The 14417-nt window shown below is 41.7% G+C and overlaps 1 protein-coding gene across 1 annotated transcript in view; it reads left to right on the top strand.

Annotated features, from left to right (window-relative positions):
* Positions 1-4203, top strand: part of LOC147018860 (metal cation symporter ZIP14-like) — a 207044-nt gene extending 202841 nt beyond the window's left edge. Inside the window, exon 9 of the mRNA XM_085898957.1 lies at positions 1772-4203. Coding sequence (XP_085755083.1) covers positions 1772-1915 — 144 coding nt within the window. The 3' untranslated portion in view covers positions 1916-4203. The remainder of the gene's footprint in view (positions 1-1771) is intronic.
* Positions 4204-14417: the final 10214 nt, after the last annotated feature.

The following is a 14417-nucleotide window of genomic DNA, read 5'->3' as shown; positions in this document are numbered from 1 at the left end:
CAAAAAAAATTTCCATTGCACAGTTTCAGAGATACAGACGTCCAACGTTTATCGGTTTTTTTCAAGATGGCACCCGTACCACGTAACCTATGACATCACAATTATCAATTGAGTATGCTATCAAAAAAGATACATACTATGGTGAAAATTTTGTGTCGATCGGACTTACCGTTCCTGAGAAAATGATTTTTAAAGCAAAAGAACCCGCAAATTGCGGCGGAAAAAGAATAAGGAAATAATAAGAAATAAACAGAAGGAAAACAATAGGTTAGCCAGTCTATTTGACTGGGTACCCCAATAAGAAATAAACAGAAGAAAAACAATAGGTTACCCAGTCCATTTGACTGGGTACCCTAATAATAAATAATTATAATCAATCACATCACTGGAAATCTTTCATTTGTTGTTATTCATATTTTTTGCATTCATCTTTCTTGGGCAAGACTTCAATCTTGTACTGTACAGTATATTCTGCTATAAAATCTCATAAAGATCTCAAGAAGATTTCTCGAATTGTGAAAAATTGAGTTTGTTTGTCTTAATGAGACTAAATGTACATAAATAATATTCTAAAGTTATCTGAAATGTAATTTAACCCAATTACTTGCGAACTGAAAAATATTTCATCAAATCTAGAGATTATAACCTTAGCTTATCTGGAGCATTTGTATGAAGTGACCACACACTGCAAAATATTTAGATCAACAGCAAACTGAGACAAGATTGATATTTTATTTGACTGAGACTTGTTTTACAAAATTGTGAAAAGGAAGGACAATGAAAGATCGAAGATGTTTTGGTACATAAAACAAGTACGGTACATAAAACTGGCGGTTTCTTAAAAATAACGAGCAAACAAAAATTCACCTCTAATTCGGTGGCGTAATTTGAGCGTTCGCGCTGACTCTGGAGGTCAGTGGTTTGAACCCTGGCCGGGTCATACCAAAGACTTTAATAATTGTACATACTGCTTCCTTGCTTGATGCTCAGCATTGAAAAAGGATAGAGCATGGACAAATAACCATTGGCTGACAATCGTGCAGGTTTTGATGGGCCTAACAGTCTCCTCTTGCATCAATGTTTCTTGTAAAGGATCTTGTATTATTTCAATTCGACATTAAAAGAAGAATTATTCGCCTTGCCCAATTTGAGGATGAGTGTTTCTGCACATGCAGATCGACTTTAAGAGATGGTTCATTCTAAGATCTACTATAATCTATATACCTTGGTGAGGCTGTGCATTAAGTGCTTAGTTTTTATTTATCAACACCATTGAGCGGACGGGTCAAGTCCAAAAATCACGAGGGACCCCTGGGTGAAAAAGCAAAGAAAGATTGGGGAAATGTAGGATGGGGGTACCGTAGAATCGTACATGATTGGCTCACTGTAAAATAAGAGAAGGATGAGTGGTTTCAGGGAACTTTGCAGACAAATGAGAAGCTTTCCAGATGGCACCCACAGATAAATATCCCATATCCCCCTCCCCCTACCTTGGGTTTTGAGAAAGCATGATTAACTGAATAATTCTCCAAAGGGCAGATTCACAATTTTATGTATTTATTTTGAACAAGTAAAGTTATATAGGCTTCTCAAGACCAACAAGGATTTTATTAATGAGCAAAGTTATTGCAGAAATAAAATAAAACACCTTCCAAGCAATCATAAATGCTACATTGCACTTCTGCTTTACTGAATGTTGAGACTGCCATTGTTTTAATTTTACTGGTTTAGTTACGACGTAAAACTGTCTGGCATTTTCTTCTTTCCCCAGTTTCCAGAAATGAATGAAGTCAGTAATGAGGACAAAGAAAATAACTCTTTGATCACATTTGCACTGCAAAACCTTGGTCTTCTCACTGGGTTTGCCATCATGTTCCTGCTCACAATGTTTTCCGGGAGCATCAATCTCGGCTGATGTGTTTGGGCTTGAATTCACGCCACCTGTTTGGCTCTCAGTCCTTGTCTTTGTTCATGTTCATGGTGCTGGACACTTTGTGTGCTCTTGTTTTAGCTCTAGTATGGCTCGTTAAGTATGAATACCCCTCAGTCACAAAGTTCCCCCTTACAACAGTTTTAACCTGTAATTTTCCCAATTTTTACAGTTTAAAACTGACTGTATTTTGTCTCTCTGGGTATGGAACTGGAATGGCTTTCATGAACTGTTATTCTATTGTTTGTTTTTTCTCACATGACATGCTCACAGCTTTAAAGATTTTCTAAGTACAAGATGTACAAGAATTGTAGAATGTTTGATACTTGTGGTGAGCGGAGGGGGAGGAAGTCATTAATAGAACACACAGATTGGAAAAATAATGGTTTTCAGTTCACAGATGCATGGAATTCGATTCCATTGAATTTTAACTTCTTACGAACCAACCTATCTTTTTTTTTTAAGTTCTTTTGTTTTTTTTCCAATCTGAATTTTTGTTTCACTGTTCGTGTAAAAAAAAAAACTGTATTAAAAAGATTAATAAACCTTTAAACTTTCTAATGTTGGAGAGGTATGCAAATGATTTTTCAGAAGACTGGCGTTTTAGAGATTATGTTCTTATCCTTACGTGTCAGCCTGTGGTTTTGGGGTTTTGTCCAGTCGAAACATATTCTTTAGCATCAGATACTACCATCAGTGATGCTTTACCAAATTTCGGTCAAATTATTTGATGCAGTGTTATTTGTTGGTGCATTCACATTATTTCATAGGAGCTGATTGCCCTTACACCAGCTTGTTTTTTATTTATAACCTTGTTCTTGTGGTTTGAAAATATTTGTTAACACCATCTTGAATGTTCACTGTTTATTTCATTTTTGTACATACGATAAATGTTATATTTTGGACGTTTGTATGACTATCCACGAAAAGTGCAATGCACACACCAGCACAGCCAGGGCTTTGTTTTTTTCTTTCAGTGATTCAATGTTTTATCCTATTTCAGCTATGTGAACACTATCTTTTAATTGTAAACCAGGCTTTATGGTGATGCTCATCAATTCAGTTTTTGCAGTCTTTAAATGGGATTATTGTGAGAAATATTATATATTGCAGAGAATTATGTCATCATATCCAGCAATGTGTGACGCAAGTTCTTGAGTTTATTTGCAACTTTCATGTCTTCTCATGTGAGCCATCATTGTTTTATTGGAAATCCTAAACTCTGGTGTCTTTCAGCTGGATGACAAAGGAAAACGTAAACAATAATATTACAAGTGCTACAATTGTTTACACATTCTGATACTTGCTGTCTACTCTGCGTAAGAATAATTTGCTTTGTCTGAGTCATTTCCAGGAACTCGGTCCATGGCAATATGGTATTAACTAAATTACTTGTTCTTGGATTGTTATATGTGGCTTGACTGGCCTCTGAAGAAGTACCATTGCTCGATATATATATATATATATATATATATATATATATATATATATATATATATATATATATATATATATATATATATATATATATATATATATATATTCATTGTTTTTGTGTTTGGAAGTTGGTGTGTGAGCTTGAGAGTTGGTGTGTGAGCTACAGATTTTCCTTTTTGTGAGCTTGCTCATGTTCCTGAGCTGAAAAGTTTCAGTCGTTGGAATAATTGAAGCCAATAACTTATTTTTCTATCATTTGCTATTGCCAATTTCTTTGCATTTTCAGACATTGATTCGACAGATTGGTCATACTTTGCAGTCTTAACTTTCCATTGCACTGCTCCTGTTTTAAACCATTGAGAAGATTTTGAGGTAACATCTGTTCAGGATGGATGTAATGGCAGCTGGCTTTGTGCATTATGGATCACAGCAGATTTTTGTAAGCGACCACATCAAGTGATGGTTTTCCAGTATAGATGGGTTATGTAAGGGTTGTCCACATTTTGCGGCACAGCAAAATGTTTCTCCTTCCCCATATTGATAAAATATTTTGAAGTTCAGCAAAATTATATAATTTCTCTGTTTGTTGCACAAAGAAAATGGAGATCATATGAGATTTTCAATACCAATGAGTTAATGTTGTACCAAACTTTTTTCTTTTTTTTTTTCCAATTTTGTACACAAGCAAATGTTTTCCCTGAAGAAGTACTTTGCATAATATCGGCTGTATGCTGCCCTCATCCTGTGTATATTTATTCGACCTCTTGTGTGGTGATTTGGCATTCCAGAAAACGGAAATAAATGGGCACAAGAAAAGAACTTGTGTGATGTACAAACCTTGTATGATTGAATTTGTCTTATGACAAGCAGCAATATCAAGAAGGCTGCTTGAAAAATGATTTGTCGAACAATAATCGTATTTATAATGGTGCCTTTTGCCTATGGATACAATCCACTGGGGAGAAAGAAAGCCTTGAGGCCGATGCCTGCGCTTTCTGCCTTGAGGCCAACGCCCGCGTTTGCCGCTTTCCTCCTTGAGGCCGACATCCGCGCTTGCCGCTTTCCGCCTTGAGGCTGATGCCCGTGCTTGCCGCTTTCCGCCTTGAGGCCGACGCCCGTGCTTGCCGCTTTCCGCCTTGAGGCCGACGCCCGTGCTTGCCGCTTTCCGCCTTGAGGCCGACGCCCGTGCTTGCCGCTTTCCGCCTTGAGGCCGACGCCCGTGCTTGCCGCTTTCCGCCTTGAGGCCGACGCCCGTGCTTGCCGCTTTCCGCCTTGAGGCCGACGCCCGTGCTTGCCGCTTTCCGCCTTGAGGCCGACGCCCGTGCTTGCCGCTTTCCGCCTTGAGGCCGACGCCCGTGCTTGCCGCTTTCCGCCTTGAGGCCGACGCCCGTGCTTGCCGCTTTCCGCCTTGAGGCCGACGCCCGTGCTTGCCGCTTTCCGCCTTGAGGCCGACGCCCGTGCTTGCCGCTTTCCGCCTTGAGGCCGACGCCCGTGCTTGCCGCTTTCCGCCTTGAGGCCGACGCCCGTGCTTGCCGCTTTCCGCCTTGAGGCCGACGCCCGTGCTTGCCGCTTTCCGCCTTGAGGCCGACGCCCGTGCTTGCCGCTTTCCGCCTTGAGGCCGACGCCCATGCTTGCCGCTTTCCGCCTTGAGGCCGACGCCCGCGCTTTCCGCCTTGAGGCCGACGCCCGTGCTTTCCGCCTTGAGGCCGACGCCCGCGCTTTCCGCCTTGAGGCCGACGCCCGCGCTTTCCGCCTTGAGGCCGACGCGCGCGCTTTCCGCCTTGAGGCTGACGCTTGCCGCTTGCCGCTTTCCGACTTGAGGCCGACACCCGCGCTTTCAGCCTTGAGGCCGACGTCTGCGCTTTCCGCCTTGAAGCCGACGCCCGCGCTTGCCCCTTTCCACCTTGAGGCCGACGCCCGCGCTTTCCGCCTTGAGGCCGACGCCCGCGCTTTCCACCTTGAGGCCGACGCTGCGCTTTCCGCCTTGAGGCCGACGCCCGCGCTTTCCGCCTTGAGGCCGGCGCTTTCCGACTTGAGGCCGACGCCCGCGCTTTCCGCCTTGAGGCTGGCGCCCATGCTTGCTGCTTTCCGCCTTGAGGCCAGCGCCCACGCTTGCTGCTTTCTGCCTTGAGGCCGACGCCCGCGCTTGCCGCTTTGAGGTAAAACAACATGCTGTTACAGTTATTTTGTTTCGATGATGTTTCTCATAAATATTCCTCATTCTACTTTTGTCATGTTATGGGTTCTTTCTTCTTCACCTAAAACATTTGTTTTAATCATTTTATCAATCTTTGAAAATTCTTGGTTTCATTTCTTTAATCTTTCCCAAATTTCCTTTTTATTTATTATTTTGACATGTTCCTTTTCATCTACGTCATCAACATCTTTCAACCCTTGAACCACTTTCACCCCATAGAATATCATACATTTATTCATCTGGATTTCTTGATATTCCTGTATCCAAAATAATTTTTTTACAACAGGAAACTTAAAATTTCTTCTGAATTTCTAAAAGCGCTTTATAATTTTTTTCAACTTTAAAACCTTTTCATTACTTAACATTTTTGTTAAATCTAAACTTGTTTTATTAACATCAGTATAAAGCCAATCTTTTATTGAAAACCCCCCATTCTTATGTTGTTGAACATGTTTATTAAAATACTGAATACCCTTTTCTTGTAGGTATGCTTGGACACAGAAATGATAATTTTCTTGAAGCTTTATTGGTGTCATTTATATGGATCAAAAATTTATGTTTCAGATATATATGACAGATAATCCCCCCCCCCCCCAATCATCCTATTTCCTAAGTTGGTTAGTATTCCCTTACTTCCTGCATAAAATCCTGTTCTTTGTGTTTTCATTATATATACTACAGCAAAGCTGTTATTGATTTGTCACTTATTCTATTACTTACGAAATCTAAAGATTTCGTAATTATATTGATGACTTCCGTCCTCTGTTTGTGTGTTTGTTTGTGTGTGTGTGTGTGTTTGTTTGTAGGCACGATAATTCGAGAACGGAAGAAGCTACCAATGTCAAATTACACCGCGTGATTCAGGAGGGTGATGGCTAGCGCTGATTAGATTTTGGTCAAAATCGGTCAAAGGTCAAGGTCACAGTGAGGTCAAACATCCAAAAAAAAGTTATAACTCGAACGGAAGAAGCTACCAATGCCAAATTACACCACGTGATTCAGGAGGGTGATGTCTAGCGCTGATTAGATTTTGGTCAAAATCGGTCAAGGTCACAGTGAGGTCAAACATTCGATTTTTGATGGTTTTGTACAGAATCTTCGTAGAAACTTCTGGTTTGCGTCGCTACCTTCTCTAGAGACAGCTTTTATTAGACAAGGTCAGAGGTCAAGTTGACGATTTTGTAAGTACCAGTCTATGACTGCTTGTTACTTACGAAATCTAAAGATTTCATAAGTATATTGATGACTTCCGTCCTCTGTTTGTTTGTGTGTGTGTGTTTGTTTGTAGGCACCATAACTCGAGAACGGAAGAAACTACCAATGTCAAATTACACCACCTGATTCAGGAGGGTGATGGCTAGCGCTGATTAGATTTTTGTCAAAATCGGTCAAAGGTCAAGGTCACAGTGAGGTCAAACATAATTCTGTAAATTCATGTGGAGAAATGGAGTATTTTTGCTTCGCTCGACGTTACGAGTTCGTTTTAACTTCAATTTTAATTTTGTCTTCAGTTTTTGCGATCGCTTAGGACGCTTAAAACTCAGTTGTCGAAATTCTGGTAAAAATCGGATGTTTTGGAGACGTTTTAAGATTGTATAAAAAATATTTCGCTCGCCGCGTCACGGGTCATCACGTGGTGCAGCGCGCTCGAGCAGACGCGTCGTTGATCACATAAAGATTTTCCGTGTGCGCGCTGACGGTGTTTTCGATAAAGATGGTGATTAAAAGTCATTTTTTATCCCAATAAAGGTTATCATCGCATGCCTGACTTGCTAAGCCATCGGATTATGTAAAGATTGTTGGTGGATGGCCGAATATTTTGGTTTTGTGACTTTGATAAAATAATATTAAATAATTGCGTGGAGAAATGGAGATTTTTGCTTCGGTCGACCTTATGATTTTTGATGGTTTGGTACAGAATCATCCTAGAAACTTCTGGTTTGCATCGCTACCTTCTCTGGAGACAGCTTTTATTAAACAAGGTCAGAGGTCAAGTTGACGATTTCGTAAGTACCAGTCTATGACTGCTTGTTTTATTTGTTGGTAGCTCTAACAGTGCTTCCACATATCTCTTTCTCCCCAACAAGTGGATAATGTTCTTCTTTGCAAGACCGATTAAATTCTTTCAGGTCTTGTAGGTTTATTTTAAACGACCAATTATACCCTAAATCATTCATTTCATATATCCCCAAGGTTCTGTTCTCATAAATACGATACGCCCTTCTTTATAAAAATTTAATTTCAATCGGAACTGTGAATTCTGTATGACCTGGAATGAAAATCAACATCTGTATCTTTGGAATACACAGCCATTTTATTCAAGCATATATATTGTGATAAATCACTTGATCTCACCAAGTCATTCACACCAGTAGTGCTTTGATAATTTATTCATTCATAAGCATTTTTCATATTCATTGTTTTTTTTAGGTCAGCGAGCTGACCTACTGAAACCGTTCGATGTCCTCAGGTCCGTCCGTCTGTCAACAATTTTTATTTTTCTATCTCCTCCTTGACGTCTCAGCTGATTGAGTTGTAACTTAACACGATGATAATACTAGTTGCTCTCTATACATCGTCTGAGCCCTTTTTCAAATCTTTGCCTCGGGGTCAAGGTTTACAGGGTCATCAAGTGCAAAATGACCGATTGGTTGAATGCCCTATAAGGAAGCATCGGACTGCTATAATGCATAATAGGTTTCATAGGGATTATTAAATTGATTTAATTCGACCAACTAGTTTCTCGTTAACCTCTATCGTCTGGCCATGTTTATTGGGCAACACGAGGTCCATTGACTTTAACACGCCTTCGCGCGGTTATTTTACGTTCAATTTAAATTCTGTTTTCACTTTTCATAGTCGCTAAGGTTGATTAACACTCGGTTGCATCAAGTTTTGTGATAATTTGAATGTTTATATCCTCTGTCTGTGTGGAATGCATTGCAGGGAGGGGTAGCTTCCATGGGCTTCCATCCGTTTCCATGCCATTTTACGAGGCTGTCTTAAGTTCGAGTTGATTTCTGTTTTCACTTTTGGGACCTTCTGGTGGAGCTACACGTTTAATGAAGATTATTTTTCGTGCAAATCCGCTCGGAAACACACTTTTCATGAGGAAAATATATTGAATTCAAATAACCGTGAGACTCTGGAAGGGATATCACATGCTTTCCATTCGCTGCTTCACCTCGTAACCTGTCCTCGTGAGGGACTGCTTATTCGTAGTCTGAGGTTAATGTTTATATTTTAGATGGTTGCTCTACAAATATCTGAAAGAATTCCGGTGAAAAACGGACGTTTTAAGATTTTGTTAGGGCATTTCATCCAAAGGCGAGCTGGCTGGTCAAGTGATTGATTGAGCTTCTCGGTGGCATGAGGGTCCTTTTTAGTTGGGGTCCAGCTCTGTCCTGGATACAGCCATTAAATGCACACACTTAGAGTATTTATTTCACGGCCATAAATGCGGGTTTTAAAATTGTATAATGATGTTGGGAATGATTCCTAGAATACGGAGATTTTTGCTTCAAGCGGCCTGACGCATTTATTTCAATTTCAATTTTAATTCTGTTTTCACTTTCTGTAGTCGCTAAGGTTGATTAACACTTGGTTGCATCAAGTTTTGTATCCGAGCTGACTGTCAAACGTGCCCAGGTGTATTATGTTATGTGATATTTCTGTCATTCAGCGCTTTGGATAATAATTTGACAAATCAATATCTAACTCTTGGGTGAGACCAAAGGTAGAACCATCTTTTCAACATATGTCATATGTCAACATATGTCTACGTCAGGTGCGGTTGTATGGACATGTGGCTCATTTTCCTGACGCTGATCCTGCTCACCAGATTCTCAGCAAGGGAGCCTCGTGAGTGGAGGAGGCCAATGGGCCGACCCCGTGCCTCGTAGTTGCAGCAGGTTGATCAGCATCTCAAGGAGATGGGGGTGGGCGAGGCATCTGCTTCGGCGATGGCCAGACAGAGGCCCCTGGAGTACCGGCGGAAAGTGGACGCAGCGACGCGCTGCTCCGGCGCATGCTCCCATACCTGCCCTGACCTGACACAACCAACCTGTCCACTAAGTTTCGTCCAAATCCGTCCACAACCTTTTGAGATATCGTGCTATATATTGTTCTTCGCCCTCACACTCAATGGTGAAGAATCACTTTAAAAATTCTAGTAGCTGGATCCAGACCTTCACCAAAATCGAATTATTTCATCCTTGTCACAAACCCTTCCTGTCCACCAAATTTCGTTTTAATTTGTCCACAACTTTTTGAGATATCCCATTCACAAGCAAATAGACAAACAGGCAGACAGGGGTGACCCCCACATAACCTTTGTCTAGCCTCGGTGGATAATAATTAGCCAGATCTAATAATAATTAGCTAAATTACTGTTAAAGGGAGATCTTTTTTCTGACATTTGCAAAATATGTTTCTGCAGTGTTAGAAAACATTTTGTCAATCGATGGGGTGAAGAAAGACCGAAATATTCTTTACAAACTAAACATGGTCTGTGAAGCAAACATTATTTTTAATTTGCTGATTCATTGACCCATCAATATGGCTGGTTAATGAGTTGAGGGAAAATGCTTCATGTTTGCGAAAGGTCAAGCGGGTCCAAAGCTCATTGCACAATGCACAGAGGGGGTTGTAGCAGATTAGATGGCAGGAAAATTCCATGATATCCAAAGTTTCTCTTTGTCGTATGGAAAGGAATTTGATAAGTGAAGGGAATTTACAAACTCAAGCAATAATAGCTAGTTGTAAACAATGTACAGAGAGTTCACAATTTACTGGTTCGCCTCTCTGTCCTCAAGTGGTTGTTCAGGTTTGTAAATTCTCCTCTTTATCTTGTCCACCTCGAAGTAAGCAACAATTACTCGTACAGTTGAATTCATGCCATAGGACAAACATAAACTCTGGATACCATAGGTGATTGGGCGTGATATTAATCTGCTGCAGTTTCCTTTGGCTGGCAGGACAGCCGAGGTCATGGAGGTATGCACACTCCCCTCTGAGCTGTCTATCCCTGTTTCAAATCTCAACCCAGCTATAAACTGTTGTCCTGATGTTTTGCTCACAGCAGGAGGCATCAATGCATGTGTTGTCCCTTGGGTGGACATTGGCGGTGATCGTCGTTGTTGGACGTTAAAGATCCCACGGTGTCCTTTGCAAAGAGTAGGCAAGTTATCGATGACACCCTGGCATGGTCAGCCAGTTCATAAAAATTGTGGAGTGAAAGAAGATGAAGTAGTATCAGTAGTAGTGCTTTTGTTAGAATTGCCAGAATTATATTTAATGTCGCTCGCTCTCCTCACCCCCGCTAGTACACCGTCTGGTCTGCAGTGGATAAGGTGGAGCATCTTGAGAGAAAGCAGCACCAAGAGAGAAAGGGAGGGGAAGAAAAAGCAAATTACCAAAATAACATATTCATACAAATAAGAGCAAAGTGCCTTGTGGAGAGATACTACAAAGTATTTCATTTATGGTCCAAGTTTCCTTAAAGTTTCGAACAGTGTTACCATATTCTGCCGCCTTCTATTCTGAGATAATGCGTGAGCGTATCAAATCTTTCAGGCTCACATAACTATTCCACCACATTTCTCTCAATTTTTACCTTCCCAGTTTTATACATTGCCATCTTTGCACAAGTTAAAATACGATTGACGAGATCTCATGACTTGCTCTGCCTCTTAACTGGGTGTCCAATGATGAAGAGTGTTGGGGAGAAGTGAAGCCAGAAGCGCGAAAGGTTTTTCATCAGCAAGAAAATTGGCTGAAGATGGTGACATTGTAGGTAGATGTGAAATAACATTTCTCTTTCACCACAAAAGCAGCATTCCTCTGGAATGTTTGTGAAATGCCGCATCATGGCTCCAGAGCTTAAGGCACCATGCAGCAATCTCCAACTTAAGTCCGCCATTGTTCTTGGCATTGGGTAGAGACAGAGCGAACCCCAACATGGATGACTGAAAAGTAAGTGGAAGAATCTCACACCAGGGAGTATCCCGTCGGGTTGCAAGAGCCATGTCATGGCGCGAATGCATGACCAGTAGGGATATGTTCTTCCTTGACAGCCCATGGAATGACATTTTAGCTGCGCCAGGGGGGCCAACCCATGTTGTGTGCGGGTGGTGCCTGAAGGAGCTCGCAATGTGGTGGTTTGATTTTAAAGTCCATGGAGTTGCTGCTGGACATCTGCAAAGTTCCGTCACCCTCATTGCCTCCTGATTGCTTGGCATATCTAGAGAATCCCAAAGACATTTTAACCTCTTGGAGTATCCTTGAGGGCATTCTAATTGTCCGTAGGCCCATTTTCGTTGCGAGTTCTTCTGGTGAGAGAAGGCCTCCCTTTCTGTCCTTCAAAAGGTCTCCCACTGTACTGTGAATATATTACCAGTCAAGAGCTTCCTTCTTAACGAGACAAGTAAAATCTGTCTCACTGGGATTGCGAGATATTACCACCCCTGATACTAGTGAAAGTAAATGATTTTTCTGTGGGGTGCTGCACACACCAAATGTCTCTCAGGTTGAACAGTGTTGCCACTTGTAATACCTTAGCAGAAGGACTGTGCGGCTCTTTACCCACCCTATCTAGGGAGGGATTGAAAGTGCAATTAAAATCCCCTCCAAGAATCACACACTCTTCGTCGTCAGCCAAGGTGAGCATGAATCTCCATATGTGATCAAAGAATCTCACCCTTGCAGCTCCTATAAATGGTACATAAATGTTGATTGTTGATGAAGTAAACAACAAAATCTTCAAGCCTCATTTTTACATGTAAAAAACGACCCAAACTGACTTCATTTACAACGAGTATTTCACGTTTCACACTTGGCGAAAAGAGGATAGCCACTCCGCAAGATGTATCCGTGAGGTGACTGAAAAAAGCCAATCCTTGCCATTGATTTTCCCCTTGGAAGGCAGCCTCTTGGGTTGTGTGGGTCTCCTGCAGAAATGCTACTTCAAGTTTCTCCTTTAAACAGAATGACAATACTTGGTGCAAACGAAATGCGTCTTTACACCTGTTAACATTCAGTGATCCCAGGCGAAGACATAATGCTGTCATTACATATAATGAGAGTTATAGAAGGAGAAAGACAGTCGAAGCCAACTCATGCTTAGCCCCATAACTTAGCAACTTTTCAAGAAACTTCCTGACTTGGACTTGCTCAGCCGAACCTGAAGTCTTGCTTTTTTGTCCATCTCTCAGTATATACGGGGAATGCACGAATGTTTTAGAATCTTTCCACTGCTTTAGAGCAGTTTCGACTTTCTTCCAACTGTGCAAATAACGTTTCTCTTTCACCACAAAAGCAGCATTCCTCTGGAATGTTTGTGAAATGCCGCATCATGGCTCCAGAGCTTAAGGCACCATGCAGCAATCTCCAACTTAAGTCCGCCATTGTTCTTGGCATTGGGTAGAGACAGAGCGAACCCCAACATGGATGACTTTGAAAAGTAAGTGGAAGAATCTCACACCAGGGAGTATCCCGTCGGGTTGCAAGAGCCATGTCATGGCGTGAATGCATGACCAGTAGGTATATGTTCTTCCTTGACAGCCCACGGAATGACATTTTAGCTGTGCCAAGGAACTGTAATATTTCTCAAGTCAATCTCAAGGAACTGTAATATTTCATTTCCAGGAATACACGAATGATGCCCTGAGGGCAGTTCCGATTCAATGCCCGTTAATGATCCTTGATCCCTTTCCCAGTCAACGATGCTCTCCTCATCTTCGCTGTCTGGGAGCTTATGGTCTTTCTCTTTTGGTACATCTGCACTGTATGACAAAACTTCTACCTTGTCGTCACGTAAAACTGACTTTGCACTGTCTCTTGGTGACAGATGAACACTCCTTTGGTACTAATGAAGCAGTCCTTGCTTCACCGCTTGGCAAAGCTATAGGGATTGAAGATGCTTCGATGGTCGGGACAGGGAGATCATCCGTTTGAGGTGCAACGGTAGAACTGTGCTTGACTTCACTGTCTACATCTACTGTGGACGTCGTGGCAGCACTCGAGACCTCGGTAAGTGCAGGTAATGCTTTTGTTGCTTATAAGACCGGTACCTTCTGCCTGTCTGTCACAATAAGAAGGGGTTCTGCAGTATCTTTTGGTGCTTCAGTGGTGGTCCTTTCATGCAGAACTGCTGCCATGGATGCATCAATCATCGAGTTATGATGAATCCTCATTTCAGTTGTTGTTGATTTGTCTGGATGTACTGCGTTAGCGACAGACATCTCAGTCTCATTTGACTCTGACAGGTCAGGAGATGCCACAGAATCATTATTCATTACCATGCCAGGCTTGTTCATGGATGATCCATCTTTCTGTTCAATCCTCGACAGGTCTTTGGGTGTATCTGGCAGCAAAGACTTCCCATGATCTGTAACTTCAGGAACAGCATCTTCATAATCTTCCATTTGTCCCATTTTGGTCACAATTTATGTCTCCTCCAAAACACTTGACCTTGCGGATCGCTTAAAGTCCTTGTCAGCTTCATCTTCAATGTCAGTTCGGTCAGCAGCCCTTTTATCTTCTGTTTCTGATTTTCTCTTCTGCACTCTCTTCCCCTTCTCTACCCTCACTGTCTGCCATTGATCCTCAGCAGAAAAAGGGCCAGGATGAGAAGGCAATACAGAAGCTTCTGGAATGACACTTGTCTTTTCCTTAGGCTTGTCAAGGTACCGAGGAGTAGACGCTTCTTTTGAGAGAGTGGGGCAGTCTGCTGTCATGTGATCCTTTGCCTTACATACAAAACAACAAGGCTCATTCATCATACAAAATTTCTTGTAATTCTTCCCTTCAAAAGGAATAACAAAGGATCCCTCACATTCCATGTCATTTCTCAAC

The sequence above is a fragment of the Eptatretus burgeri genome, chromosome 10 (genome assembly GCF_056783735.1).
Source record: "Eptatretus burgeri isolate ZD-2024b chromosome 10, Ebu_testis_v1, whole genome shotgun sequence".
Lineage (NCBI taxonomy): Eukaryota > Metazoa > Chordata > Myxini > Myxiniformes > Myxinidae > Eptatretus > Eptatretus burgeri.
Note: the sequence above shows the minus strand (reverse complement) of the source record. Positions and strands in the feature narration are given on the sequence as shown.